General features: G+C 56.2%; 1 protein-coding gene and 1 long non-coding RNA gene across 5 annotated transcripts; one reads left to right on the top strand and one right to left on the bottom strand.

Annotated features, from left to right (window-relative positions):
* On the top strand, positions 1-27533 carry LOC100435859 (chronophin). Of its 4 annotated transcripts, none has more exons than XM_054543398.2 (18): positions 1-402; positions 1668-1710; positions 1915-2019; positions 3097-3173; positions 3453-3564; positions 3656-3732; positions 4203-4347; positions 5196-5264; positions 5429-5519; positions 5922-6067; positions 7368-7479; positions 7820-7901; positions 7994-8074; positions 8885-9001; positions 10730-10827; positions 11118-11307; positions 14370-14464; positions 15845-16685. In XM_054543398.2, the coding sequence occupies exons 1-18, from the start codon at positions 344-346 to the stop codon at positions 16252-16254; spliced, it is 2109 nt and encodes a 702-aa protein (XP_054399373.2). In that variant the 5' UTR covers positions 1-343; the 3' UTR covers positions 16255-16685. The 4 variants fall into 4 exon arrangements, with proteins under 4 accessions (XP_054399373.2, XP_054399376.2, XP_054399374.2 ...); XM_054543401.2 differs by lacking the exon at positions 15845-16685 and adding an exon at positions 26155-27533 and having other exon boundaries at positions 9-402; XM_054543399.2 differs by lacking the exons at positions 1-402; positions 1668-1710; positions 1915-2019; positions 3097-3173 and adding an exon at positions 3189-3295.
* Positions 8876-10735, bottom strand: LOC134761207 (uncharacterized). Its single transcript, XR_010139525.1, has 3 exons — positions 10432-10735; positions 9507-9679; positions 8876-8988 (listed from the first exon to the last, which is right to left on the bottom strand). It is a non-coding gene; the product is annotated as an uncharacterized LOC134761207 (long non-coding RNA).

The following is a 27533-nucleotide window of genomic DNA, read 5'->3' on the forward strand; positions in this document are numbered from 1 at the left end:
GGGGCGCTGCGGGGAGGAGGAGCCGGGCACAACCTGTGGACGGCCGCGGCCGGCGGACACACAGCAGCGGGGGCCCGGCCGGGGGTCGCCGGGGGGCCCGGAAGCCCGGGGAGAGCGAGGAAACCAACTTGGAGAGAGGAGTGACCTGGGGGCCGGGGGCGGAGTCGTGAGCGGGGGAGGAGAGAGCCGGCCGCCAGCAAGAGCCGCGCGGCGGCCCAGGAAGCGAGAGCGCCGCCCACCCATCCGGGGCAAGAGCCGCGTCGCAGGAGAGGCAGGCTGCACCGGGGGCTCCCCGGGCCCGCGACCCCCGCCGTGACCCCGCAACCCCCAGCCCGCCCCCAAGATGATGAAGAGGCAGCTGCACCGCATGCGGCAGCTGGCCCAGACGGGCAGCTTGGGACGGTGAGTGTCACCCCCTTCCAGCCCCACTCTTACCCCGGCAGGACCTGAGGGGTCGTAAAAGGGTCGGGGAGACGGGGGTGGGGGAGGCTGGGGACAGCTGGGCAGCCACCCTCTGAGCGGCCAGACTCCTGCCCTCTCTTCCTCCCCTCTGAACGCCGCCCCCGTCTCTCGGGCAGAGCTGGAGGAGCAGGGGTGGCCTTTGGGGGAAGGGATGCCCCCCCTTACCGGATTGGAGGGGGCTTCAGGCGGGAGAATGCTCTCTGCCCTAGGACACTGGGACTTCTCTGCCTCCACGAGTCTCTAAGTGGATGGTCCTCCTGACCTCACTTGTCCCCTCTGGACAATGGGGCAGTTCACCACCTCCGCTTGCTGGGCGGGGGAGGGAGGAGGGTCGATTAGGGCCACAGACCTGGGGCGAGGGGAGGAGATGGGTCCTGGCCTGGTGGGAGGAGGGGCCTGCCCCTGGCCTGCAGCGTCCCTTCCCCTCCCCCTCCCCCCAAGCCCAGGGGCCTCCTGCTTCTCTGTCTCGTTTCTGCTTTTCCTGGACTCAGGTGGAAACATCCCCAGGTCTCCCAGCTCCCACCCCCAGCCTCTGAGCCGGTGGTATGGAGGCCGGAAGTTTGGGGAGCCTCTGAGAGCCTGTCTTCTCTGCTCGTCTTCCCCCAGCCTCAGGAGTTCCCCATTCTCTGGGCCCAGGGAGGGGACCGGGTGTCCAGAGACCTGGTTCTAGTCTCACACTGGCACAGATGCCTACATAGCCTGGGCAGTCAGACCACCTTGCGGTGGGCCTTGGCATCCCCCATGTGTCCCCAGGTGGGGGCCAAGGGCCTGTGCACCCCTGCCCACAGCTGTAGTCCAGAGTGCTGTGTGACTGTGCCTAGGAGTCTGAGCTCCCGCACTTCCCGTTCTTGGGGCCAGCTAATACTCCTCGTCCCGGGGTGGGCTGAGGATTTGGGAGTGAGCAGAAGAGAGGCTTCCGTGTCCCAAAGCTGAGCCCTGGGTGGGTCTCTCAGCCTCCCCTTTAGTTTCATCTGTCCGCCCTCTCTCAGGACACAGCCCTGGGTGGAGGAGGAAAAACCCATGTATCCTATTCCCACCCCCATGGAATGTGCTCCGACTGGGATGAAGCAACTGGGCCACCCAGGGCAGGTCGCACCTGGGAGGGACGGTGGAAGCACTGGGGTCCAGGTGCCCTGCTGCGGGGAAGGGAAGCAGGGGGCATTCTAACCCAGGCAGGCTCAGCAGAACCGCTCTCCCCCCCGCAGCACCCCGGAGACCGCTGAGTTCCTGGGTGAGGACCTGCTGCAGGTACGTGCCTGGGCCGGGCCGGTGGGAAGGCAGGCCTGTGCAGGCTGTCACGGAGCAGAGGGCCGGGGTGGGGACGCCAGGTAGGGGCCCGGGTTGAGTCATTCCTCAAGCTGTTGGCCATGGGGTCCCCAGGGGACAGGAGAAAGTTTCCTGCTCGGGGGAGACAGCTTCTCTTGATCCTTAACCTCTATACCTCCTTCCCAGGTAGAACAGCGGCTGGAGCCGGCCAAGCGGGCAGCCCACAACGTCCACAAGCGGCTGCAGGCCTGTCTGCAGGGCCAGAGCGGGGCAGACATGGACAAGCGGGTGGTGAGTAGGGGGTCCCGGGAAGGAGGAGCCTGAGCAGGAGACTTCCATCCAATGGGGAAGCAAGGTCGGGGCTGGGGTTTCCTTGCCAGTCTGAGTGTCTGGCACCAAGGGCATGGAGACTGCTCTGTTCCAAGGCCCCTCTGGCACTGCACTCAAGAGGCCCTATACCTTCCCCATCACCTTTACCCCACTTCCCTGTGCACCAGTTCCCATAAGCCAAGGCCAGGCCTCTGACAGCACCTGAACTTCTCTGTCCAATCAGCACGCAGAGCAGGCTGTCAATGGGGCAGCCTCAGAGGGCTTCCTGAAGGAGGTAGCAGTTGAGCTGGCTTTTGAGGGATACTCATGTATTAATCAAGAAGCAGCGTTTATTGGCTGATAACCGCCAGCCTATTGCTAACATATTAGTGCATTGTCTCATGGAACACTGGCACAACCCCAGGAGCAAGCTTTGTTTTACAGATGAGGAACTGGAGGCCTAGAGGTAAAGTCACTTGTCCCAGGTCACATAGCTAGTAAGTGGCAGAGCTAAGGTTTGAACCCTGGTCTCTGATCCCAGGGCAGGCATTCTCCGTAACTCCAGATGGGGTGGGAGTGTGGGGCCATGTTTTGGAATCAGTTGACAATTCAGTGTGGCCAAGGCAAGGACATTGGGAGCCATAGAGCATTTGAGCTCAGCGGTGGCTAGGTCAGCCACATATACCCTGGGACAGGGGAAAGAGCCCCCACTCCCAGGCCAGTTCCCCCTCCCATTCTCCCTCCAGCTGTGTGACCTGGGGCAAGCTCCCTGCCCTCCCTGTATCTTAGTTTCCCAGTCTGCAGTAGGACTTGGTCACTCCTTCCTGCCCAGTCAAGTGGCTCCTGGGAAGAGGAAAAGGCACGCCAGATGGAGAGGGGCTCCATCCATGCTCTTAGGGAAATGTCACCCCCACCACGCCTTGTCATCTTGTTTCCACTCTCATCTGGGACTGTGGCCCTCCTGGGTTCCCTCCTCCCCTGCCCCAAGGGGCTGGCCTGGTGCTCAGGCAGGGTGGAGGGAGGCACGGACACTCACCGCCGGCCCCACCCTCCCTGCAGAAGAAGCTTCCCCTCATGGCTCTGTCCACCACGATGGCCGAGAGCTTCAAGGAGCTGGACCCTGATTCCAGCATGGGGTGAGCACAGATGGGGCCCAGCCCTCACCTGGGGATACCAAGACGTGATCTCAGCTGGGAGAGGGTCCAGGTGGTGAGGGCATCCACATCAGAAGAATGACCAGGCTGGGGACAGTGCCCAGGTCAGTGAGGGTGGCCAAGCCTGGGAGGGTGTTCGGCTTAGCAGAGATGAAGGATATCTAGGAGGGGCCGGAAGTGAGGGAGGAGAGGCCCCACCAAGTGTTTCCAGTGGAGGTGAGGGCAGCGGGCGCCTGGACCCACGGGGTGCCGTGTCCACAGGAAGGCCTTGGAGATGAGCTGTGCCATCCAGAATCAGCTGGCCCGCATCCTGGCCGAGTTTGAGATAACCCTGGAGAGGGATGTCCTGCAGCCACTCAGCAGGCTGAGTGAGGTGAGCCTGTGCCCTGCTCCCAGCCCCCAGCTTCCTCAGCTTCTGGCTCCCTCCTCCCCCAGCACACTGACCCCCCCATGCCCATCCCCAGGAGGAGCTGCCAGCCATCCTCAAGCACAAGAAAAGCCTCCAGAAGCTCGTGTCCGACTGGAACACACTCAAGAGCAGGTGGGAGCCCCAGCCGCTCAGGGGGCTCTTACCTGGGTCAGCCCACAGAGATGGTCATAGAGCTTTGAGGCCCTGGCGACACCAGGAGGATGCTGTGGGGTCTGCTGAGTACAGTGTGTGTACTTGTGCACGCCTGGTCCTTAGGAACACAGGTGGTGAGGGTATCTGTGAGGGTGTGCCCGTGTGTGTCACAGCTGATGCTGGTCCGACCCCAAAGCCTGGGATCGCCATAAACAGTCCTGCGGCGGCCCCATTCTCCACTCTGTGGAGTGGCTGTGATCACCAAACCTGCCACCAGGGGGCAACCCCGAGCACTCATGGCCCAGCCTGGGCAGAGGCCCTGGCCAGTGGAGCTCTCAGATCTGCAGCTCTAAATCCTAGAATCCCATGTGGTCTGCTGTATGGAGGGGACACTTGGCTCTGGACATGCAACAGGGCAGGTGACCAGCTCACCTTGGGATCATCCCCAGGCTCAGTCAGGCAACCAAGAATTCAGGCAGCAGTCAAGGCCTGGGAGGCGGCCCGGGTAGTCACAGCCATACGACCATGGCCAACAAGGTGGAGACGCTGAAGGAGGAGGAGGAGGAGCTGAAGAGGAAGGTGGAGCAATGCAGGGTGAGGGCCATGGGGGTCCCCTGGATATGTAGGGGTGGCAGGGGTGGGTCCTGGCCCCATCTCACAGGCAAGGAAGCTGAAGTTCAGAGAGGTGACATGACTTGCCTAAGGCCATGTGGCTAGGAGCCAGCAGAGCTCCGCCATTCCCTCATAGCCTCTTCTGTCTGTACCCCATGCATAACTTGGGAAGGCGGAGACTTGGTCTGTTTCCTGAGTCTGCTTGTGTTTGTTTGTTGAGTGAGCGAGTGAATGAATAAATGAAGAGTGAATGAAAGAATGATTGAATGGTGAATAACAGGTCACTGTGCAAGGCCAGGCGTGGTGGCTTACGCCTGTAATCCCGGCACTTGGGGAGGCCGAGGCAGGCGAATCATGAGGTCAGGAGTTCAAGACCAGCCTGGCCAACATGGTGAAACCCCGTCTCTACTAAAAATACAAAAACTTAGCTGGGTGTTGTGGCGGGCGCCTGTAATCCCAGCTACTCAGGAGGCTGAGGAAGGAGAATCGCTTGAACCCAGGAGGCGGAGGTTGCAGTGAGCCAAGATCGCGCCACTGCACTCCAGCCCGGGCAACAGTGCGAGACTCCGTCTCAAACAAAACAAAACAAAAAACAAGGCACTGTGCTAAGGCTATGGGGACACAGAGATGGGGACGAGAAGCCAGAAAAGTTTGAGGGAGTTCCCAGGGGCTGGCCCCAAGCACCAACCTTGGCAGAGAGAGGAGCCTGGCTGGGACCTTCCACCTGCAGTTGTGTGGCCTGGGAGAGGTCACCAACCTTTCCAAGCCTCCTCTTCCCCTCTAGACCCCCAGCCTCACCCAATGTAAGCTCTCCCCTCTCTGTCCCCAAGGACGAGTACTTGGCTGACCTGTACCACTTTGTTACCAAGGAGGACTCCTATGCCAACTACTTCATTCATGTGAGTCCGAGACCGGGCCCCAGTCATCCACAGCTCGGGGGCTGAATGCCAGAGCCAGGGGCCACTGGGGCTCTAAGATGGTGGAGGGGGCATCTGCTCTCAAGGACCCTATAGAAGGCTCAGCTTCCCTCACTTGCGCTCAGGGTGTCCCTTCATCCCCACAGCTCCTGGAGATTCAGGCCGATTACCATCGCAGGTCACTGAGCTCGCTGGACACAGCCCTGGCTGAGCTGAGGGAGAACCACAGCCAAGCAGGTGGGGACATAGGACCGGCGATACCACACTCCTGACCCTGCCCTGCTCGGGGCTTATTGAGAAGCTCGCACTTCATCCTGAAAGGCAGCAGGAAGCTGTGGATGGGTTCTGAGAGCTAGGCTCAATCTGTGATGGAGAGGCTGCTCTGGCTGCTGTGTGGAGGGTGGAGTGAAGGGCGCAGGACTAGAGCCAGGCCTGTTAGGCAGAAGGAGGCGACGGTGGCCTAGACTAGGACAGAAGCAGTGGAGGCGGGCTGATTCGAGAGATGTGACGGATGACTTCAGATGTGTGCCTGGACAGTCAGTGGCAGGTGGTACCACCTTGAGGACATCAGGGGGGTGCCCCTGCCTGACTGCTTGGGGTGGGAAGGCCCTGGGCCGCTGATCTGTTTCATCCCTGCAGACCACTCCCCCTCGATGACAGCCACCCACTTCCCCAGGGTGTATGGGGTGTCGCTGGCAACCCACCTGCAAGAGCTGGGCCGGGAGATTGCCCTGCCCATCGAGGCCTGCGTCATGATGCTGCTTTCTGAGGGCATGAAGGAAGAGGTGGGGCCCCCTGGGGCAGGTGGGGAAGGAGCACTGGGGCCCTCATTCTGTCCCAAACCCCCAACTTGCTGCCCTGTCCCGGTGCCTGTAATTCCCTCATTGGAGCCCAGCTCCCTGGGAGAAGACATGGCTGCTTCCTGCGGCATCCACACTACCTCCCCCGTGTCAGTGCTCGCGTGGGCCAAGCGCTGTGCTAGAAGCCTTTGCATTCCTAGCTCCATTTCACAATTTCACAAGAGGGAGACAGAGGTAGAGAGGTAACCACGCCCAGAGTTATATGAGAAGGTGGCTTCTCAAACCAGGGGCTCCACTGCCACACACTGGCTGGATCTGCTGTGAATACATTGCCCCCCTGTTCTGAAGATAGACCCTAGTGGTGGCAGATACCCCAAAACAGTTCTGAGCTGCTCAGCAATCCTGCTGGGGCCTCCTTTCTCCCTTACACTTCTTTTTTTTTTTTTTTTTTTGAGATATGGAGTGTTGCTCTGTTACCCAGGCTGGAGTGCAGTGGCACGATCTCGGCTCACTGCAGCCTCCGTCTCCTGGGTTCAAGCAATTCTCCTGCCTCAACTTCGAAAGTAGCTGGGACTACAGGCATGCACCACCACGCCCAGCTAATTTTTGTAATTTTTAGTAGAGATGAGATTATGTTGGCCAGGCTAGTCCTGAACTCCTAACCTCAGGTGATCCACCTGCCTCAGCCTCCCAAAGTGCTGGGGTTACAGGCATGAGCCACTGCACCCGACCCTTTTTTTTTTTGAGACAGGATCTCGCTCTGTCACCCAGGCTGTAGTGCAGTGGTGCGATCCTGGCTCACTGCAACCTTCACCTCCCAGGTTCAAGCGATTGTGTCTCAGCCTCCCAAGTAGCTGGGATTACAGATGCCCACCACCATGCCCAGCTAATTTTTTTTATTTTAGTAGAAATGGGATTTCACCATGTTGGCCAGGCTGGTCTCAAACCCCTGGCCTCAAGTGATCCACCTGCACTGGCCTCCCAAAGTGCTGGGATTACAGGCATGAGCCACCGCGCCCGGCCCCTCCCTTCCACTTCTGACTGAGCTCCCATTTCCCCGTGATTTTTCCCACCTCCTCCCAGACTTCCCAGCCCCGCCCTTTGCTCAGAATTCTAGACCTTGAAGGTTGAGGCCCGTGGACACCATGGTGCCCACACTGCTGGCCAGACCAGCGGGGACACAGGCCTAGCAAAGGCCAGTGGCACACCCCAGGCTACAAGTGCGTCAGAGTGTCCTGCCCTGCCTGCCCCTCTATGACCCTTGCCTGCCTCCTCTTGAACACAGGGTCTCTTCCGTCTGGCTGCTGGGGCCTCGGTGCTGAAGCGTCTCAAGCAGACGATGGCCTCGGACCCCCACAGCCTGGAGGAGTTCTGCTCCGACCCACACGCCGTGGCAGGTGCCTGATCCGGGGAGCCCTGGGCAGGAGGTTGGGGGGAAGGGGTGCAGCGGCTTGAAATGATCCCAAGATAGCCTGGCTTTAAGACTTGATATTCTGTTGAGACTGAGGACTCTCAGGGGTTCTTAAGGTGGGGTCCATCATGAGTCCCCTGAAAATGTTTGTACATTTTTCTGGGGACAAGATGGCTAGCCTTCATTTTCTCAAAAGGGCCTGCAGCCCAAAGAAACTGTCAGACCTAGTGACGTTAGTGTGAACAAGGGCCGGAGGTTCTTTCTACAGGGAGAGTGGGAGAGCGGGGTGGGGGCTGCCTCCGACCCTCCCCACACCCCTGCTTCAGGTGCCCTCAAGTCGTATCTGCGGGAGCTGCCGGAGCCTCTGATGACCTTCGACCTCTATGACGACTGGATGACGGCAGCCAGGTGAGGATGTTGGAGGAGGGAGGGGATGGGGAGGAGGAGGATGCAAAGGCGTAGCCCTGCGCTGGGTGACAGGTCTCTCCACTCCCCCACAGCCTGAAGGAGCCAGGGGCCCGGCTGCAGGCCTTCCAAGAGGTGTGCAGCCGCCTGCCCCCTGAGAACCTCAGCAACCTCAGGTGAGCCCGAGCCCGCCTCCCCAGCCTGCCACAGAGCCAGAGCCCAGCTGGGGTCAGGGACCCTGGGACCCTGGGACCCTGGGCTTGAGCCTGGCCTTGCCACTGTATCCTAAGAAATATTTCTGAAAGTGCAGCTTTGATGGATTAGTCATTTATATATATAATTTTTGTGTGTGTGTGTGAGAGAGACAGGGTCTCACTCTGTTGCCCAAGCTGGAATGCAGTGGTGCAATCTCGGCTCACTGCAACCTCCGCCTCCTGGGGTCAAGCAATTCTCCTGCCTTAGCCTCCCGAGTAGCTAGGACTACAGGTGCCTGCCACCACACCCGGCTAATTTTTGTATTTTTAGTAAAGATGGGGTTTTACCATGTTGGTCAGGCTGGTGTCGAACTCCTGACCTCAGGTGATCCACCCACCTCAGCCTCCCAAAGTGCTGGGATTACAGGCGTGAGGCACTGCGCCCAGCCGGATTAGTCATATATTTTTATGCGAAGCATTGAAATAAATGAGACCTTGAACTTTTGAAGCCATACCGCCTGGCTTCACATGCCACCTCTGGGCAGGCCACTCGGCATCATCATCTGGAAAATGCAGATTGTAACAGTCCCTACCCTGTAGGGTGGCTGCTGAGGACTCACCTTGGCTCAGTGCCCGCTGCAGGGTTGGCACTCAGTGGACAAGCTGATTTAACTGTGACAATGTTAAGACCATTCTGGGCGGTGTCTTTCACACTCTTTGGAAACCCTGGGCTGGAGAATTCTCAGGGCTGGGTGCATTCTGCCCCTGGCCTAAGCCTGCCTCCGCCCTTAGGTACCTGATGAAGTTCCTGGCACGGCTGGCCGAGGAGCAGGAGGTGAACAAGATGACACCCAGCAACATCGCCATCGTCCTGGGACCCAACCTGCTGTGGCCACCTGAGAAAGAAGGGTGAGGGGCCGCGGGCTGGGGGAGGTGGCAGGAGGAAGGCCCCTCCTGCCCCACCCCAACCATCTGTTGTCTATTTTTCCCCGGGGCCTCGGTGTCCCCATTTTTGGAGTGGGTTGAGCAGCTCCTGTTTTTGAGGCTGCCGTGAGGAACAGGCCAAAGGGGCTGTGCAGGCCACAGGGCTTTGGAGAGAGGCAGTTCTGGCATTTTGGCCAGTGGTGGTGATGAGGTGTTTAGTGGCATGGGGGAGCTGGGAGCCCAGAGATCGGGTTCTTTTTTTTTTTTTTTTTTTTTGAGACGGAGTCTTGCTCTTGTTGCCCAGGCTAGAGTACAGTGGCGCGATCTCGGCTCACTGCAACCTCCGCCTCCCGGGTTCAAGCGATTCTCTGCCTCAGCCTGCCAAGTAGCTGGGATTACAGGTGCGCACCACCACTCCCGGCTAATTTTTTGTATTTTAAGTAGAGACAGGGTTTCACCGTGTTAGCCAGGGTGGTCTCGATCTCCTAACCTTGTGATCCACCAGCCTCGGCCTCCCAAAGTGCTCGGATTACAGGTGTGAGCCATCGCGCCCCAGGTGTGAGCCACCGTGCCCGGCCCGATCAGGTTCTACTAATAGCTCCACCCCTCCACTTTCCAGAGATGGGCCTGAGGAAGTCACCCTCAGAACCTCGATTTCCTCATCTGTAAATTGGGGAGAAATCATACAAACTTTGAGGGCTTTTGCTTTGAGGAGTGAGTTATATGATGAATTGGGAAATGTTTTAGAAACTGTGAAGTGCAAACCAGGTCCAGTGGCTCATGCCTGTAATCCTAGCACTTTGGGGGGCCAAGGTGGGAAGATCACTTGAACTCAGGAGTTTGAAACCAGCCTGGGCAACTTAATGAGACCCCGTCTCTACAAAAAATTAAAAACATTAGCCAGGCATGGTGGTGCGCACCTGAAGTCTCAGCTACTCAGAAGGCTGAGGTGGGAGGACTGCTTGGGCCCGGGGAGTCAAGGCTGCAGTGAGCCGTGATGGAGCCACTGCATTCCAGCCTGTGCGACAGAATAAGACCCTGTGTCTAAAAATGAAGAAATAGGCTGGGCGCAGCGGCTCATGGCTGTAATCCCAGCACTTTGGGAGGCCGAAGTGGGTGGATCACCTGAGGTCGGGAGTTCGAGACCAGCCTGGCCAACATGGTGAACTCCGTCTCTACTAAAAATACAAAAATCACCTGGGTGTAGTGGTACACGCCTGTAATCCCAGCTACTAGGGAGGCTAAGGCAGGAGAGTCTCTTGAACCCGGGAGGTGGAGGTTGCAGTGAGCCAAGATCGGGCCACTGATTTCCAGCCTGGGTGACAGAGCAAGACTCCATCTCAAAAAAAAAAAAGAAGAAATAATAAAATTAAAGTGTAAAGTGCAGTGCTATGTGAGGAGTCATCATTATTCACCTGGCCACAGATGGCAAGATTTCCTCCCACGTGCTGATTGCATTTGCTTGGTAGAGGCTGTCTAGATCACAACCATGAGGAAAAGGGTCCTTGATTAATTAGTGATGTCTGTCAGGGTGAAGGAAGGGGGACATTTGGCATGTGAGTGACACATTTACCATCAACTGGTGGTTTGTGGGCTTTTTGAGAACAAGGACTCAATATGATGGATCCTTGTGTCTCCATTGCCCAGCAGAGGGCGAGACAGAGAATTGGGATCACAAACCCTTTGCTGAGCAGACGCATCTCTTTGTCCCAGGGACCAGGCCCAGCTGGATGCGGCCTCCGTGTCTTCCATCCAGGTGGTGGGCGTCGTCGAGGCGCTGATCCAGAGCGCAGACACCCTCTTCCCTGGAGGTGAAGCTCCTGCCTACATGGACGCCCTGCTGGGTGCCCTTCTTCTGCCCTGCTCCCTCCCCTGCAGCCCCACAAACTCACCATAAGTCCAGGAGGAAGTCTGAGCCTCCGTTTCTCGTTTTTACAACGGGGATGGTCTGCCTGCTTTGTGGGGTTGTGGTGAGGCTCACACGGGAGTGGGGAAGCTGAACGTGGTCCAGATGGGTTCGGGGGAAGGGGAAACGGTTCCGGCCAGTGGAGCGAGGAGCCTGGCGCAGTCTCTGAGCCGTCTCCGCTCCTTCTGTCTCCAGACATCAACTTCAACGTGTCAGGCCTCTTCTCAGCTGTTACCCTCCAGGACACAGTCAGTGACAGGCTGGCCTCTGAGGAACTGCCACCCACTGCCGTGCCCACCCCAGCCATCACCCCGGCTCCAGCTCCAGCTCCAGCTCCAGCTCCAGTTCCAGCCCCAGCCTTGGCTTCAGCGGCTACCAAGGAAAGGTGAGGACTGAGGGGCATGAATGGCTCCTGTGGTGGTCTCACAGTCAGCCTGCCTGAGGCACCATGTATCAGAGCTGGAAGCTGAATTTTTGGAAATGTAATTATTAGCATTTTCATCCCAAAGACCAGATCTAGTTTGGAGAGGGTGGGGCGGAGACTCAGAGGCGGTATTTGTCTCAGCCACTGATGTGTGCCCTGTTCATCATGTGGCAATTTCCTGAGCACCTAGTATATGCCAGGCTTTGTTTCCAATCCTAGGGAACTCGAGAGATGATCATTTTGGAATCTGTAAATACCTTCCAGTTTTGTTTTTTTTTTAAGACAGAGTCTCACTCTGTCGCCCAGGCCAGAGTGCAGTGGCACAGTCTTGGCTCACTGCAACCTGTGCCTCCCAGGTTCAAGTGAGTCTCATGCCTCAGCCTCCCGAGTAACTGGGATTACAGGTGAGTGCCACCACACCTGTCTAATTTTTGTATTTTAAGTAGAGACGGGGTTTCACCATGTTGGCCAGGATGGTCTTGAACTTCTGGCCTCAAATGATCCACCCACCTTGGCCCCTGAAAGTGCTGGGATTACAAGTGTGAGCCACTGCACCCGGCCTCTCTTTTTTTTTTTTTTTTTTTTTTGCTGAGATGGAGTTCACTCTGTTGCTTAGGCTGGAGTGCAATGGTGAGATCCTGGCTCACTTGCAACCTCCATCTCCCGGGTTCAAGCAATTCTCCTGCCTCAGCCTCCCGAATAGCTGGGACTTCAGGCGTGCACCACCATAGCCAGCTAATTTTTGTATTTTCAGTAGAGACAGGGTTACCCCATGTTGGCCAGGCTGGTTTTGAACTCCTGGTCTCAAGCGATCCACCTGCCGCAGTCCCCCAAAGTGCTGGGATTACAGGCATGAGCCACCGTGCTTGGCCACCGTCTTCTCTTTGATTGTTTAAATCTGGAAGGGCTTCGTGGTACCGTGGTACCTCCATACCCGGCAGCTACTGTTCAGGATACCACAGAGCACTGCGGTTCACACCTTGAATTTCCTGATGAGCAAGACAAATGCTCACATTCCAGGGCACAGGGAGAGAGAGAGACAGCATCAAGCGCAGCCACTGGTGCGTTCTCTCTATAGTGTCAGGTGGAGAGGCGCTGCTCAGGGAGGGGGAGCAGGTTAAGGGGGAGCGCGGGGGCCACTTTACCTGTGGGGCCAGGAAAGGCCTCGCTGAGGAAGAGACGACCAAGCAGAGACCCGAAGGCAGTGAGGAATGAGCCTGGGACCCCCTCTGCTTCTCACCTGCTCTCTGGCTTCCGGTGGCCAAAGCATCTCATAAAGATCACGTGGCTGGGCGCGGTGGCTCACGCCTGTAATCCCAGCACTTTGGGAGGCCGAGGCGGGCGGATCATAAGGTCAGGAGATCGAGACCATCCTGGCTAACACGGTGAAACCCCGTCTCTACTAAAAATACAAAAAATTAGCCGGGCATGGTGGCATGCGCCGAGTAGCATGGTCCCAGCTACTCGGGAGGCTGAGGCAGGAGAATGGCGTGAACCCAGAAGGCGGAGCTTGCAGTGAGCTGAGATCGCGCCACCGCACTCCAGCCTGGGCAACAGAGCGAGACTCCATCTCAAAAAAAAAAGATCACGTGGAGGCGGATTGGGCAACATAGCAAGACTGTGTCTACAAAAAATAAATGAGGTCGGTGTGGTGGTGCACACCTGTGGCCCCAGCTACCCAGGAGGCTGTGGTGGGAGGATTTCTTGAGCCTAGGAGGTCGAGGCTGCAGTGAGCAATGATTGTGCCATTGCACTCAGCCTGGGCAACAGAGTGAGATCCTGTCTCAAAAAGAAATGGCCAGGTGTGGTGGCTCACGCCTGTAATCCCAGCACTTTGGGAAGCCAAGGCAGGTAGATCACTTCAGGTCTGGAGTTTGAGACCAGCCTGGAAAACATGGTGAAATCCCATCTCTACTAAAAATGCAAAAAATTAGCCAGGCATGGTAGTGCACACCTGTAATCCCAGCTACTCAGGAGGCTGAAGCAGGAGAATGGCTTGAACCGGGGAGGCAGAGGTTGCGGTGAGCCAAGATTGTGCCATTGCACTGCAGCCTGGGCAACAAGAGCGAAACTCCATCTCAAAAAAAAAAAAAAGAAAGAAAAAGAAATGGCCAGGTGTGGTGGCTCACACTTGTAATCCCAGCACTTTGGGAGGCTGAAGCAGGTGGATCACTTGAAGTTAGGAGTTTGAGACCAGCCTGGCCAACATGGTGAAACCCCATCTCTACTAAAAATGCAAAAAATTAGCAAGACATGGTGGCGCACACCTGTAATCTCAGCTACTCAGGAGGCCGAGACAGGAGAATCCCATGAACCCAGGAGGCGGAGGTCACAGTGAGCCAAGATCATGCCATTGCACTCCAGCCTGAGCGACAGAGCGAGACTTCTCAAGAACAATAACAAAAAAAACAAGGCTAGTTGGCGCACACTTGTAATCCCAGCACTTTGAGAGGCCGAGGTGGGCAGAAGATCGCTTGAGGCCAGGAGTTCAAGACCAACATGACAAAACCCCGTCTCTACTACAAAAAAAAAAAAAAGGCTGGGCATGGTGATGTGTGCCTATAATCCCAGCTACTCCAGAGGCTGAGGCAGGATAATTGCTTGAACTTTGGAGGTGGAGGCTGCAGTGAGCCAAGATCGCACCACTGCACTCCAGCCTGGGCGACAGAGCGAGACTCCATCTCAAGAAAAAAAACCACATGGAGGCCCTGAGCTGAGGCAGAGGTCAGGCCCTATGTCCCACCTCCCATCCTGGCCGTACCTACCAGGAAGGTGGGGCTCCCTCCCAGTCCCTGGAGGAACATGGACTTTGTCACAGGGTCACAAAGCAGCTAGGGGCTCAGTGGATGCAGACCCCGACCAATGCCAGAAGCATCTTCTGGTAGGGGTGTGTGGCATGGGGACAGGGTGATAGCGAGTGCTGGGAGGATCCAGACTCCACCTGGCAGCTGGAGACTCCTCAGGATTCCATGAGACTTCCGGGAGGTGGCCAAGTCTGCCCCATCCTCTCCTTCCCTCTGCAGGACAGAGTCTGAGGTGCCCCCCAGACCAGCCTCCCCCAAGGTCACCAGGAGCCCCCCGGAGACAGCTGCCCCAGTGGAGGACATGGCTCGGAGGAGTGAGTTGGCTGTGGGAGGGGAGGAGGGGACAGAGGGTGGGCGGGGAGAGAGGACAGGCAGTCCCAGGTCCTCCTATCTTTTTAGGCAGCCAGGGGAGGCCAGGAGTCAAAGTGGTAAAGAGCCCAGGTTTTGCCACCTGGCACTCTGGGTTTAGATTTGGGCTCTTTGACCTTGGGCAGGTGAGTTCACCTGTCTGAGCCTCACCTTCCTCCTCTGTAATGGGACAGTGTCTGCACTTACCTTATGGGGCTGCATGGAGCCTGCAGTGGTGCTGCAGGAGGAGTGCCTGGCCCTAGCACACAGCACATGCCCACTAAAGGGGAGCCGGCATGAGTACTGGGGTACTGGAGTCCCGTGCCTCCAGAAGCCCAGAGGTCACAGACTACAGTAGAAGGAGGGAGTCTTCAAAGGGCAGTGAAGGGGCTGGGCACAGTGGCTCACACATGTAAACCCAGCACTTTGGGAGGCCGAGGCGGGTGGATCACTTGAGGCCAGGAGTTCGAGACCAGCCTGGCCAACATGATGAAACCTCATCGCTACTAAAAATACAAAAATTAGCTGGGCATGGTGGCGGGTGCCTATCATCCCAGATACTTACGAGGCTGAGGCAGAAGAATCACTTGAACCCAGGAGGCAGAAGTTGCAGTGAGCAAAGATCACGCCACTGCACTCCAGCCTGGGTGACAAGAATGAGACTCTGTCTCAAAAAAAAAAGGCAGTGGCAGTGAAGGACAGGAGGTGGCAGGGGTGGGAAGAAACCAGGGGCCTCCTTCTGAGCCCCTCTGGCACACTCACCTGTCAATTTGGCCCAGAGCTGACCAGGTGAGAGAGTGACTGACACTCAGTGGAGGCAATGGGCAGTGGCCAGCCAGGAATAGGCGGAACAGCTCTGGGAGCCTCGTGACCGGGGCTGGCAGGTAGTCTACAGTAAAATAAAAATGAACAAGATAGGCCGGGGACGGTGGCTTACGCCTGTCATCCCAGCACTTTGAGAGGCCCAGGCAGGAGGCTCGCTTGAGCCCTGGAGTTCAAGACCAGCCTGGACAACACAGCGAGACCCTGTCTCAAAATTTAAGAACTTTTAAAAATTAAAAATAAATGGACAAGATAATTTCAGAGGACAAAAAGTCCTGCGAAGAAAATACAACTGGAAAATGTGACGGAGCAGCTGGGGTGGGGCTCTAACTAGGGTGCTCAGGGAGGGCCTCCAAGGGGGCAAAGGGCACAAGGAGAGGCATAGATGATGAGCCAGCCGTGGAAACGGTGTTCCTGGCAGAGGGAACAGCAGATGCAAGGGTTGTAAGGGGGCACGGAGCTTGGTGGACTCACCACAGGCCACGTGGACACTCAACCTCCCTCACCCTTTCCTTCCTCAACAGCCAAGCGCCCAGCGCCAGCCCGGCCCACCATGCCGCCCCCCCAGGTCTCCGGCTCCCGCTCCTCCCCTCCAGCCCCGCCCTTGCCCCCTGGCTCTGGAAGTCCTGGGACCCCCCAAGCCCTGCCCCGACGTCTGGTTGGCAGCCTCCGAGCCCCCACAGTGCCACCCCCGTTACCCCCTACACCCCCTCAGCCTGCCCGGCGCCAAAGCCGGCGTTCACCAGCCTCCCCCAGCCCGGCCTCCCCAGGTCCAGCCTCCCCCAGCCCAGTCTCTTTGAGTAACCCTGCACAGGTGGACCTGGGGGCTGCCACAACAGAGGGAGGAGCCCCTGAGGCTGTCAGTGGGGTCCCCACTCCCCCAGCTATCCCCCCTCAGCCCCGCCCCAGGAGCCTTGCCTCAGAGACCAACTGAGTGGCTGGTTTCTCCCTAAGCAGCCCTCAGCATCCCCTCCCTCCCAACCTGGCCCTCCCAGGACAGCTCTCACGCCCCACAAAGGGGCGTGGGCCTCCAGCCTTTGCCCACAAGTGCCTCAGTGCCCACTGGGTCGGCCTCCATGGCCAGGAGGGCTCAGGACAGTCCTCCACTTCCTGACCTTTTCCTCGTCCACCCTGGGCTTGGGGACCCCCCCACCGGACTCTCCACTCTCTGGCAGGTCCTAGGGGAGCCACTGGAAGGAAGGAGAGGCTTGCCTGCTCCTACGGGACTGACTCTTCTCTTGCCAACATGTTTTTTGTAAGGCTGGTAAATAATTTATTTTGGACAAAACTGGAGCAGCTGCCCAAATGATAGTTTTATTTTCTGTCCTTGAAATAAAGAAGCCAATTTTATAAAGGGGAAAAAAATACATATTCTTTGCCTCCTTTCTTCCTGTCTGAAATGAGATCACAGCATTTTTAGACATTTTTAGAGCTTTCTCTGCACTACATGCTGTGCTTTTCTGTGGATGATTTCCACTTAATCTTCTCCTACTGCAGTAAATACCATTACCTCTTACCAGTGAGGAGACTGAGGGTCAGACAGAAGTGACCTGCCAAGGTCACACGGCAGTCAGGCAGGGGCCTGGGATTAGAGCCTAGGTCTGACTCCTAAGCCTGGCTTGTCCCTCACATTTTGGGCAATTTACTTAACTTCTTGGTGTCCCTTTTCCTCATTTGTGAAACTTTATAATAATTCCCTCCACAGAGGCATTGCTCTCCATTGAAAACCAAAGCACCACCCTTGGCCCACAGAAGCGCCTGCTGCTCCCAGTGTTTCCTGGACCCCTCACTCTCCTTCCGGGAGGAGGCTGGGAAGGCTCCCCAAGGAGCAGAGATGGATCTGTCCTCAAACCTTCTCTAAATCTGCTCTGTGCCAGGCCCTGAGCTAGCTCCCAGACTTAACCCTACACCCAAAGAGTTCCCAAACAGACAGGCAGAAGCAACCACTAGAATCAAGTGTCTGGCCAGGCACGGTGGCTCACGCCTATAATCCCAGCACTGGGAGCCTGAGGCAGGAGGATCACTTGAGCCCAGGAGTTCTAGACCAGCCTGGGCAACATAGTGAGACCCCATCTCTACAAAAAAAAAATATTTTTTTAATTAACTGGGTGTAGTGGCATGTGCCTGTAGTCTCAGCAACTAGGAAGGCTGAGGCAGGAGGAACGCTTGAGCCCAGGAGTTGGAGGCTTCAGTGAGCAGTGATCATGCCACTGCACTCTAGCCTGGGTGACAGTGTAAGACCCTGTCTCAAAAAGTCAAGTGTCATTGCACTGGGAGCCCATATTAGCCAAGTTAGGGGTGGCCATATAACCTAGACTCATGTGTATGGGGTGGGTGGTTAAGAAAGGCTTCCTGGAGGAGGTGATATTTAAGGGAAGTCTTTCAGGAGCTGACCTGAAGGTGAATATTATTTGTTTATTTTTATTTATTTTATTTATTTATTTATTTTTATTTTTATTTTTTTTTGAGATGGAGTCTCACTCTGTTGCCCAGGCTGGAGTGCAGTGGCACCATCTCAGCTCACTGCAAGCTCTGCCTCCTGGGTTCAAGCAATTCTGCCTCAGCCTCCCGAGTAGCTGGGACTACAGGCACCTGCCACCATGCCCAGCTAATTTTTTTTTTTTTTTTTTTTTGTATTTTTAGTAGAGACGGGGTTTCACCATAGCCAGGATGGTCTCGATCTCCTGACCTCATGATCCGCCCACCTCAGCTTCCCAAAGTGCTGGGATTACAGGCATGAGCCACCGAGCCCGGCCCTGAAGGTGAAATTTTTAAAGGAAAAAGGAACATTCAGGCCAAGGAGACTACCTATGCAAAGGCCAGGAGCAAAAGGCTTAGGGCACTTGGGGAATAGGAGCTAGTTGAGCTTCTAAGGTTGGGTTACAAGGTACAGTTTTTCCCAAGTCTTTGGAGCTCCAGTTGCTCCTGGGGGTCACAGCCTTCTCTGAAGTTGGCAGACAACTTCAAAGCTGTGACACCACAGCTCACCATTCATTCATCCCCACACTGCAGACCAGTGGCTCCTCAGAGGTCCCAAGACCTGTGGTTGCTTCCAGATCACAAGGCCCCCTCCCTAAGACAGGGACCCAGCAAACCTGGGTCACCCCATTACTATCCTGGGCAATTGGCCACGACCATTCTAGCTCCTGCCCTCCCGGGGCGTGCTCCAGTGACAGCCTGCCTGCCCCTAGCCCAGTGCTTCCCTACTCTATCCTAGCCTCACAGTAGAATCCCTGGAATTAAACCAACTAACCAACCAACCAAAAAATGCCCAGTCCCCACCCAAAACAGTTACATGAGAATCTGTCCCGCTACACATCGGTGATTTTAAAAGCATTTGTCAAAACACATTGAACCGTACATTTAAGATCTATGCATTTTACTATACGTAAATGATATCTGAAAATAAGTTCCCAGGGGACTCTAACGCAGTGTGAAGAACTACTGGTCTAGACCGAGGGCTCCAGCACCCAAGAAGACACCATGTGCCTCGTACCCCATCATACCCACACGTTTCTTGGGACTTCGCTCTGAACTGGAAGGTCCACGATTCAGAGGGCAATGAGATTTGACCCAAAGACAGTTCATTTAGCATCTGTTTTTCTCCTAGCAACCAGCTCGCCTAAGCTTCTGATTGGCTGGAGGGCGCGGGGCCTTTCGTTCCGCGTTTTGTTTGTAGATTCCTATTGGTTAAGAAGAGCGTCAGTCTCCCACCCCGTAAGCCTGTAGTCCGCATTGAAACTCGGCGGCGACTGGTCCAGCAGAACCGGGGACGGGAAGAAGGATCAAGCTAGCTCTTCATTGGTCCCTTCCCCTCGGTGTTGGCCACGAATCCGCCCCTTTCTCCAAGTTCCGTTAGCTCGCGGCCTCGCTCCTCTCCCAGACTCTCGCCCCCATTGGCTGCAGACCATGCCGTTGCCCCGCCCCCGGTCCTTCCAGCGCGCCAATTGGCGGCTGCGATGAACATGCCAGGGCGAGCGCGCCGTGCCCGCGGAGAGAGCGCGGCGCGGGAGGCCGGCGGCCAGCCGGCTGCATGGCGCGCTGCGAGAGGCTGCGCGGAGCGGCCCTGCGCGACGTGCTGGGCCGGGCGCAGGGGGTCCTGTTCGACTGTGACGGGGTGCTGTGGAACGGCGAGCGCGCCGTGCCGGGCGCCCCGGAGCTGCTGGAGCGGCTGGCGCGGGCCGGCAAGGCGGCTCTGTTTGTGAGCAACAACAGCCGGCGCGCGCGGCCCGAGCTGGCCCTGCGCTTCGCGCGCCTCGGCTTCGGGGGGCTGCGCGCCGAGCAGCTCTTCAGCTCCGCGCTATGCGCCGCGCGCCTGCTGCGCCAGCGCCTGCCCGGGCCTCCGGACGCGCCGGGCGCCGTGTTTGTGCTGGGCGGCGAGGGGCTGCGCGCCGAGCTGCGCGCCGCGGGGCTGCGCCTGGCCGGGGACCCGGGCGACGACCCGAGCGCGGGGGACGGCGCGGCCCCGCGTGTGCGCGCCGTGCTTGTGGGCTACGACGAGCACTTCTCCTTCGCCAAGCTGAGGGAGGCGTGCGCGCACCTGCGCGACCCCGAATGCCTACTCGTGGCCACCGACCGTGACCCATGGCACCCGCTGAGCGACGGCAGCCGGACCCCTGGTGAGCGCGGGAATGGCGGGGAAACTGAGATGGGGGCGACCTGCGCATTCGCCTCCACGCCTAAGGGTGAGGGGCGGGGAAGAGGCGTCTCCAGGTGGCAGGTGGGGAACAGGAGAGTGCGAAGGAGGCCCAGGGTGCTTTGGTGTGGGGGCTGTTGATCCCTGTAGCCGTCATCCCGTGAGGGGCAGCAATGTGGTCCCTGTTGGACAGATGAGGAAACTGAGGCCCATTGTAACTCAGGGAGTTGGGCGGAATTCTGTCCTACCCACCATCGGGGTGGGGTTGGAGAGGAAGCCTGGGAGGATTGTCCCCCTGTGTGAGGGTTGAAACACCATTCCCAGAGGCAGGGTGTAGGCAGGTGTGTGGGGAGCAAAGGCGGTGGAGTTTGACCTCAGTTCCAGGTCCAGCTCCATCCAGCTCCACAGCTGTGTAATCGTGTTCAGTTACATAACCTCCAAGCATTTCTGCCTGGGTGAAAAATGGCAGTGCTCAGCATGCCCGGTGACGGTGATCAGGGTGAGTGCCTGGCACATAGTAGGTGTTCAGATGATGTAAGTTGTAGCCAGAGGCCCCCATGTTACAGAGAACTTAATGAAACAGCTTGGTGTGTGTTCCTCTTTGGTTTCCAAATTACTCTGGAGATGGGAGTTATTGTCCCATTTCTCAAGTAAAGAGACTGAGGCAGCCGGATGCAGTGGCAACGGCCTGTAGTCCCAGCTACTCGAGAGGCTGAGGCGGGAGGATTGCTTGAGCCTAGGAGGTCAAGGCTGTAGTGTGCTATCATTGCATCTGTGAAAAGCCACTGTACTTCAGCATGGGCAATATAGTGAGACCTTATCTCTAAAAGAAGAGGAAAGAAACTGAGGCTAAGAGAAGGGAAGTGAGCTGCCCAAGAACAGATATAGTGAGCCCCTCCACCTCCTGTGTCCCCACACACCTGCCTCCATCCTGCCTCTGGGAATTGGTGTTTCAGCCCTCACATATAGGGACAGTCCTCCCAGGCTTCCCCTCCAACCCTCCAACCCCACCCCAATGATGGGTGGGGCGGAATTCTGCCAGCAACTCCCTAGCAGAGTGATAGAGCACAGGAACCTGAATTTGGCCTTTGCGACACCGACCTCCAGGGCACTCTTCACTGCTGTCATCTTGCGAGTTCAGCCCTCCAGGGGAGGCAGAAGCAAAAGGAGGCTCCTCCATTGTGGAGGGTTTGAGTTAGACAAGAGCAGGTGGCAGCAGAGGCTAATTGGCAGTGGTCAGTGTGTGTGGACAGGTTAATAGCCCAGTCAGTAGACTGGGGCCGTGGACAGATCTCTGTCACTCCCTCTCTGTTGGCCACTGACCCGGACAGTCACTGATATTAAGTCCTGGGGGTACAGGATGGTACTGAGTGGAGAGAAGTAGACACAGGATTATGGTGGGGTGGTGAGCAGGGCCTAGTGCCAGGGGCATCTGGGAAGACTTCCTGGAGGAGGCATGATGCAGGGCAGTGATAATATACCAGGAGATGTAAACCCAGTGTTACGGCATGGCAGAGAGGGATTCTGTAGTCCTTGGCCTCTCCTGGCTGTGCTGCACACCTGCTTGGTATGTGGGCTCACCTCAGCCTCAGTTTCCCTATAGATCTGTGTTGAGGGCTCTCTGGTCAGGGCTCTCAGTGGCAGCAGCTCCTGCCTGCCTTAGGCTATGCTATGAAAAGTTTTTCCCAGGAGGCCTCAAGGCTCAGGTTAAGGCTGTGGGTTAAGAGGTTCCCCAGGGCTCAGGAAGGCTGGTTGTCAAGGAGCTAGGGAGAAACCAGGCCCTGCCCACGCCTGCCTTGCAGGCCTCTGTGGAATCCAGACCCCTTTGGTCTCAGTAGCCACCCGGCTGTGCCCACCCATCCTGCTGTCACTCTCACAGCCTGGGGGGGGGCAGAGGCTTAACAAATACAGCGCTGCGATCATGTTTGTGCACAGCTTGATGCAGCTTTCAAACGGTGTGGTGTGGTGTGGTGCGGTGTGGTGTGACAATATTAATAAAAGCCCCCATGATGCGTATGTCTGAAATAATGCAAATATCTCACCCCCAATTCCTCCTGCCCTGCCCCAGGGGCCTCCGAAATTGTGTGTTTATCTTGTTACCACATGGCAGCCACTTGAGCTGACAAATAGAAAGGCCTGCTGTCTTAGGAATACGTCATCAGCATAACATGCAGAGAGGTGGATTACGGAGTGGAGGGGAGTGGAATGATGGTGGCCTGGGAGACGGCGATGTTCCCAGATGCCCCTGCTAGGAGGCTCGCTCCCGTGAGGTCAGGATCTTTGTAGTGTTGACTGCTCTATCCCCTGTGTCTGGCATGTAGTTGGGCCTTAGTAAATATTAGCTGAATGAAGGAAGTGGGACACAGGGCCCAAAGGTGATCAGCTCCATCCTTGTGGGGAAGGACAGAGTTGGGGCCATTCTTGAGCTCAGAAGAATATTTTGGGATGACTCAGTGGAAGCCCTTTCTGTCCCAGAAGGAATCGCTCACCAACGGAGCACATGGCTTTTATTCTCTCTCTTTTGCTTTAATTTTTTTTTTTTTTTTTTTTTTTTTTTGGAGACAGAGTCTTGCTCTGTCACCCAGGCTGGAGTGCAGTGGCCTGATGTTGGCTCACTGCAACCTCTGCCTCCCAGGTTCAAGCGATTCTCCTGCCTCAGCCTCCCCAGTAGCTGGGATTACAGGCACCCACCACCACACCCAGCTAATTTTTATTCTCTACCAAGTTCTTAAAACAGGCAGGTCAGGAGATGTCAGATGGGGGGAGAACTCCCAGGGGTGTTGCCCTGGGCCCACCTGAAAGCATGAGTTCTGGCCCACCTCGGCCTTGATCTTGTGATCCTGGGAAGTTTCTCTTCCTCATCTGGGGACAGCAGGGCTGAGGATTCTTGCTCTCCCCACCTGTTTTCCCCTTTGTTCCCCTTCCCCATCTTTGCCTTTGCCTTTGGAGTGTTGTTGGCCTTGGGAAGGGAGACAGGAGGCCCAGAGCATTTGGGATCAGACCAGTGGTGCACTGAGAAACATGGAATAGCAGGGAAAGCCATGATTATACCATGTGCTGGCTTCTGTGGTGTAAATACTCCCAGTACAGCCGATCTTGAGCTACCAACGTGAAGTCAGTCCCTGAACGTGGGATCAGGAAGAGATGTGCAGTAGCACACACCTTCATATGGGATTTCCACCATCACAGGTATGGTGGAACCTCAAGAGCAAAAAGAGCAGAGGCTAGTGTGGTTCAATAACTAAGAAGTGATGAGTTTTGAGAACTTACTACCTTTGTTTTAAAGAGTATCATTTTGGCCGGGCACAGTGGCGCACGCCTGTAATCCCAGCACTTTGGGAGGCCGAGGCAGGTGGATCACTTGAGGTCAGGAGTTCGAGACCACCCTGGCCAACATGGTGAAACCCTGTCTCCACTAAAAATACAAAAATTAGCCGGGTGTGGTGACACGCACCTGTAATCCCAGCTACTTGGGAGGCTGAGGCAGGAGAATGGCTTGAACACAGGAGGCAGAGGTTGCTGTGAGCTGAGATCGCGCCATTGCACTCCAGCCTGGGTGACAGAGCGAGACTCCATCTCTAAATAAATAAATAAATAAATAAAAGATTACCATGGGCTGGTCGCAGTGGCTCACACCTGTAATCCCAGCACTTTGGGAGGCCAATGCGGGCGGATCACGAGGTCAGGAGATCGAGACCATCCTGGCTAACACGGTGAAACCCCATCTCTACTAAAAAAATACAAAAAAAATTAGCCGGGCATGGTGGCAGGCGCCTGTAGTCCCAGCTACTCGGGAGGCTGAGGCAGGAGAATGGCGTGAACCCGGGAGGTGGAGCTTGCAGTGAGCTGAGATGGCGCCACTGCACTCCAGCCTGGGCAACAGAGCGAGACTCCGTCTCAAAAAAAAAAAAATTATCATATAGTTGTAAGTTTGTGAGCTGACTTTTTTTTGAGACAGGGTCTCGCTCTGTCACCCAGGCTGAAGTGCCGCAGCACAATCACAGCTCACTTTAACCTCAAACTCCTGGGCTCAGGCACTCCTCCTGCCTCAGCCTCCTGAGTAGCTGGGACTGCAGGTATATACCACCGTACCCCACTATAATCCTGTGTCTACTTCTCTTCACTCAATACTATCCTGTACCCCCAGGATTTAATATCAATGACTGTCCGGGTCAGTGGCCAGCAGAGAGGGAGTGACAGAGATCTGTCCACGCCCCCAGTCTACTCACTGGGCTATTAACCTGTCCACACACACTGACCACTGCCAATTAGCCTCTGCTGCCACCTTCTTTTGTCTGACTCAAACCCTCCACAATGGAGGGGCCTCCTTTTGCTCCCGCCTCCCCTGCAGGGCCAAATTCGCAAGATGACAGCAGTGAAGAGTGCCCTGGACCGGATGTTGGTGTTACAAAGGCCAATAATTTTTTATTTTTTGTAGAGATGGGGTTTCATGGTGCAGGCTGGGCCATTTATTTATTTATTTATTTATTCATTTATTTATTTATTTTAAATGCAGCTGTGCCTGGAATACGTTGACTTTTTTTTTTTTTTTTTTTTTTTTTTTTTTTTTTTTTTTGTGAGTCAGAGCCTTGCTTTGGCGCCCAGACTGGAATCTGGGCCCAGATCACTGGCGTGATCTCAGCTCACTGCAGTCTCTGCCTCCCGGGCTTAAGTGATTCTCCTGCCCCAGCCTCCCAAATAGCTGGGATTACAGGCATGCACCGCTGCGCCTGGCTAATTTTTTGTGTTTTTAGTAGAGATGGAGTTTTACCATGTTGGTCAGGCTGGTCTTGAACTCCTGACCTCGGATGATCCGCCTGCCTCAGACTCCCAAAGTCCTGCGATTATAGGCGTGAGCCACGGCGCCCAGCCAGCTTTTCTTTTTTTAAAATTTTTTAAATATATATGTATATTTATTTAAGTAGAGATGGGATCTCCCTATGTTGCCCAGGCTGGTCTTGAACTCCTGGGCTCAAGCATTCCTCCCACCTGTGCTTCCCAAAGTGCTGGGATTACAGGCATGGGCCACTGTCCCCAGTCATAAGTTGACTCTTAATAGTACCTTCCTTTAACAACCAGCTCATAAAATTCCTGCATAGGAAACAATCTGTACTCCCAGGTCAGAGCTGGGTTGGACCCACCTGAATGCAAATCCTTTTGCTGCCACTTATGAAGCTGTACAACCCTGGGCAAATTACTTAATGTCCCTGAGCCTTGGCATTCTCATCTGTAAAATGGGCTTCCATAAACACCCAGCACAGGCCAGGCGGTTTAGAATGTGCTTAGTAAATGGTGATTATCATCATTTGTTCAGGGACATTAGCATGAAGGCTGAATGTTCTGGCACAAAGACACGTCTGTGGGACAGGCACAGTGGACTTATTGTGTGAGGCAGGATGATACTGGTCTGGAAGACAGGACTGTCCTTTAATTCTAAACAGTCCTCCTATTGTTGGACACTTGGGCGTGTTCCACAGTTTGGCTTATCAGTTACTGTAGCCACAGATGTCTTCCAGCCTGCAGCTTTTTGTCTCCAGCTGGAATTCTCTTCTTGTGATCACTTTCCCGGGGGAGGCGGACTGGGTCAGAGGTGCGAACATTTCTGTGCCCCGCTGTGTTCCAAAGGGGCTGTGCCAGTTTCTGACGCCAGCCGCATGAATTCCTGCAGCAGTAACCACAACTGCTATTTGTTAAATGCTTTTCCATTTACAAAGCACTTGCCCGTGTTGCCCAGCGCCGCTTTGGAGGTAGGCATTACTTGGATTCCGCTTTCATAGGAGTCCGGAGAAACTCGGGGTGGTTGAGTGGTTTGTCCAAAGGCCCACAGCTGCCAGGGTGAAATCGCGAACCTCAGGCAGGACTGACCGAGCCAGGCCCTGTTTACCTGCGGTAGCTCCACACATCCTCACAGTACCCACATGAGATAAGTGCTGTAGACATCCCCATATAAGAGATGGGAAAACCAAGGCACAGAGAGGTTAGCCAGCCTGCCAAGAACGGTGGAGATGGAGTCCAGATGCCGGCATCTGGTTGCCGTCTCTACCCTTAGCCACTACAGTGAGACTCGGAAGTGGGCTTTCTGGCTTGTTTCAGCAGCCGATTTGACCCCGGCACAATCCGCCTCCCTGGACTTCCAGTTTCAGGGCCTGATGCTGTCCCTGCCGCCCTCCTGCTGACTGCGTCTCCATCTCCCTACAGGCACCGGGAGCCTGGCTGCTGCAGTGGAGACGGCCTCAGGACGCCAGGCCCTGGTGGTGGGCAAGCCCAGCCCCTACATGTTCGAGTGCATCACGGAGAACTTCAGCATCGACCCCACACGCATGCTTATGGTGGGTGACCGCCTGGAGACCGACATCCTCTTCGGCCACCGCTGCGGCATGACCACTGTGCTCACGCTCACAGGAGTCTCCCGCCTAGAAGAGGCCCAGGCCTACCTAGCAGCCGGCCAGCACGACCTCGTGCCCCATTACTATGTGGAGAGCATCGCAGACTTGACAGAGGGGTTGGAGGACTGAGCCCACTGCACCTGCAGCCACAGGCCCACCCCTCCCCACTCCCTGATCCCATAGGTGGAGGCGATGGGTCATGAGCCGTGTTACGCACAACTGGCTCCTTGGCCCAGTTCTGCACCGGGGGCGGGCTGGGACCCGGCGAAGGTTTGAGGGCCCTTGCGATCCCCTCCCAGCAGTGGCTGGGCACTCTTCGCTGCCCCAGAAGCTGGTCCCCTATGGATTCATCTTGGCCTGACCCAGCCAGGTGGCCTTATTTCTTCCCTGTCACCTCCCGTCCTTGAAATCTGGGCCCTGGTGCCCGCTGAAGATTTCCTCTATCCCTGAGCACTTAGTCTTCTCCCCCTTCCCTGGGGCTTCTAGAGCTCTCTCTGCCCCTCAGGTCCTGGCCCTTGGGTCCTTGTCAACCAGAGGTATAGGGAACCACAACCCTTACTGTCCTAAGTGGACCAATCCAAAGGCTAAGTGATAGTGACTCATCAATGTTGGGTCCTGTGGGGTTCCAGTTTAGGTTCCTAAGTAACAGTGACCCTTTCATGTCCTGGAGCCCGAGTGGACCAACCGGAAGCCTAAGTGACGATGACCCTCGCATGTCCTAGGTCCCTGGGTGGACCCATCAGGACCCCAAGTGATAGTGACCCAGTGGTCTTTTAGATCCTCAGTAGAAGAGTCCGAAAGCCTGAGAGACAGTAGCCCCTTGATAATCTGGGTCTCACGGGACCAGCCAGGGGTCCAGGTTTCAGTCAGTAAATAAGAGTGGTCCACGTCCTAAAGACACCCCTCCTCTACAAAGACTTGTGATGCTCTGGGGCTTCTGTGGCCAAGCCCCACCCTTTCCTGGTCATGGTACCTGTACAGTGTTGATGGCCACAGCTGAAGGGGGGCTTTCATGTCCCCGTGTGCAGTCAGTGTTTTCAGTACCACCTCTCTTCCGTGCCCACTCTCGGCTATTTACTTATTTATTTATTGCGTGCCAGTGATGGTGGGTGGGGGCTGGGCCTTCCCCGCCACCTCCACCCCTCTTGTGACCTGTCCTTCCGTACTTAATAAAGTGCGCGTGGGAGTGTT

Source organism: Pongo abelii, chromosome 23 (assembly GCF_028885655.2).
Source record: "Pongo abelii isolate AG06213 chromosome 23, NHGRI_mPonAbe1-v2.0_pri, whole genome shotgun sequence".
Taxonomy (NCBI): Eukaryota; Metazoa; Chordata; class Mammalia; order Primates; family Hominidae; genus Pongo; species Pongo abelii.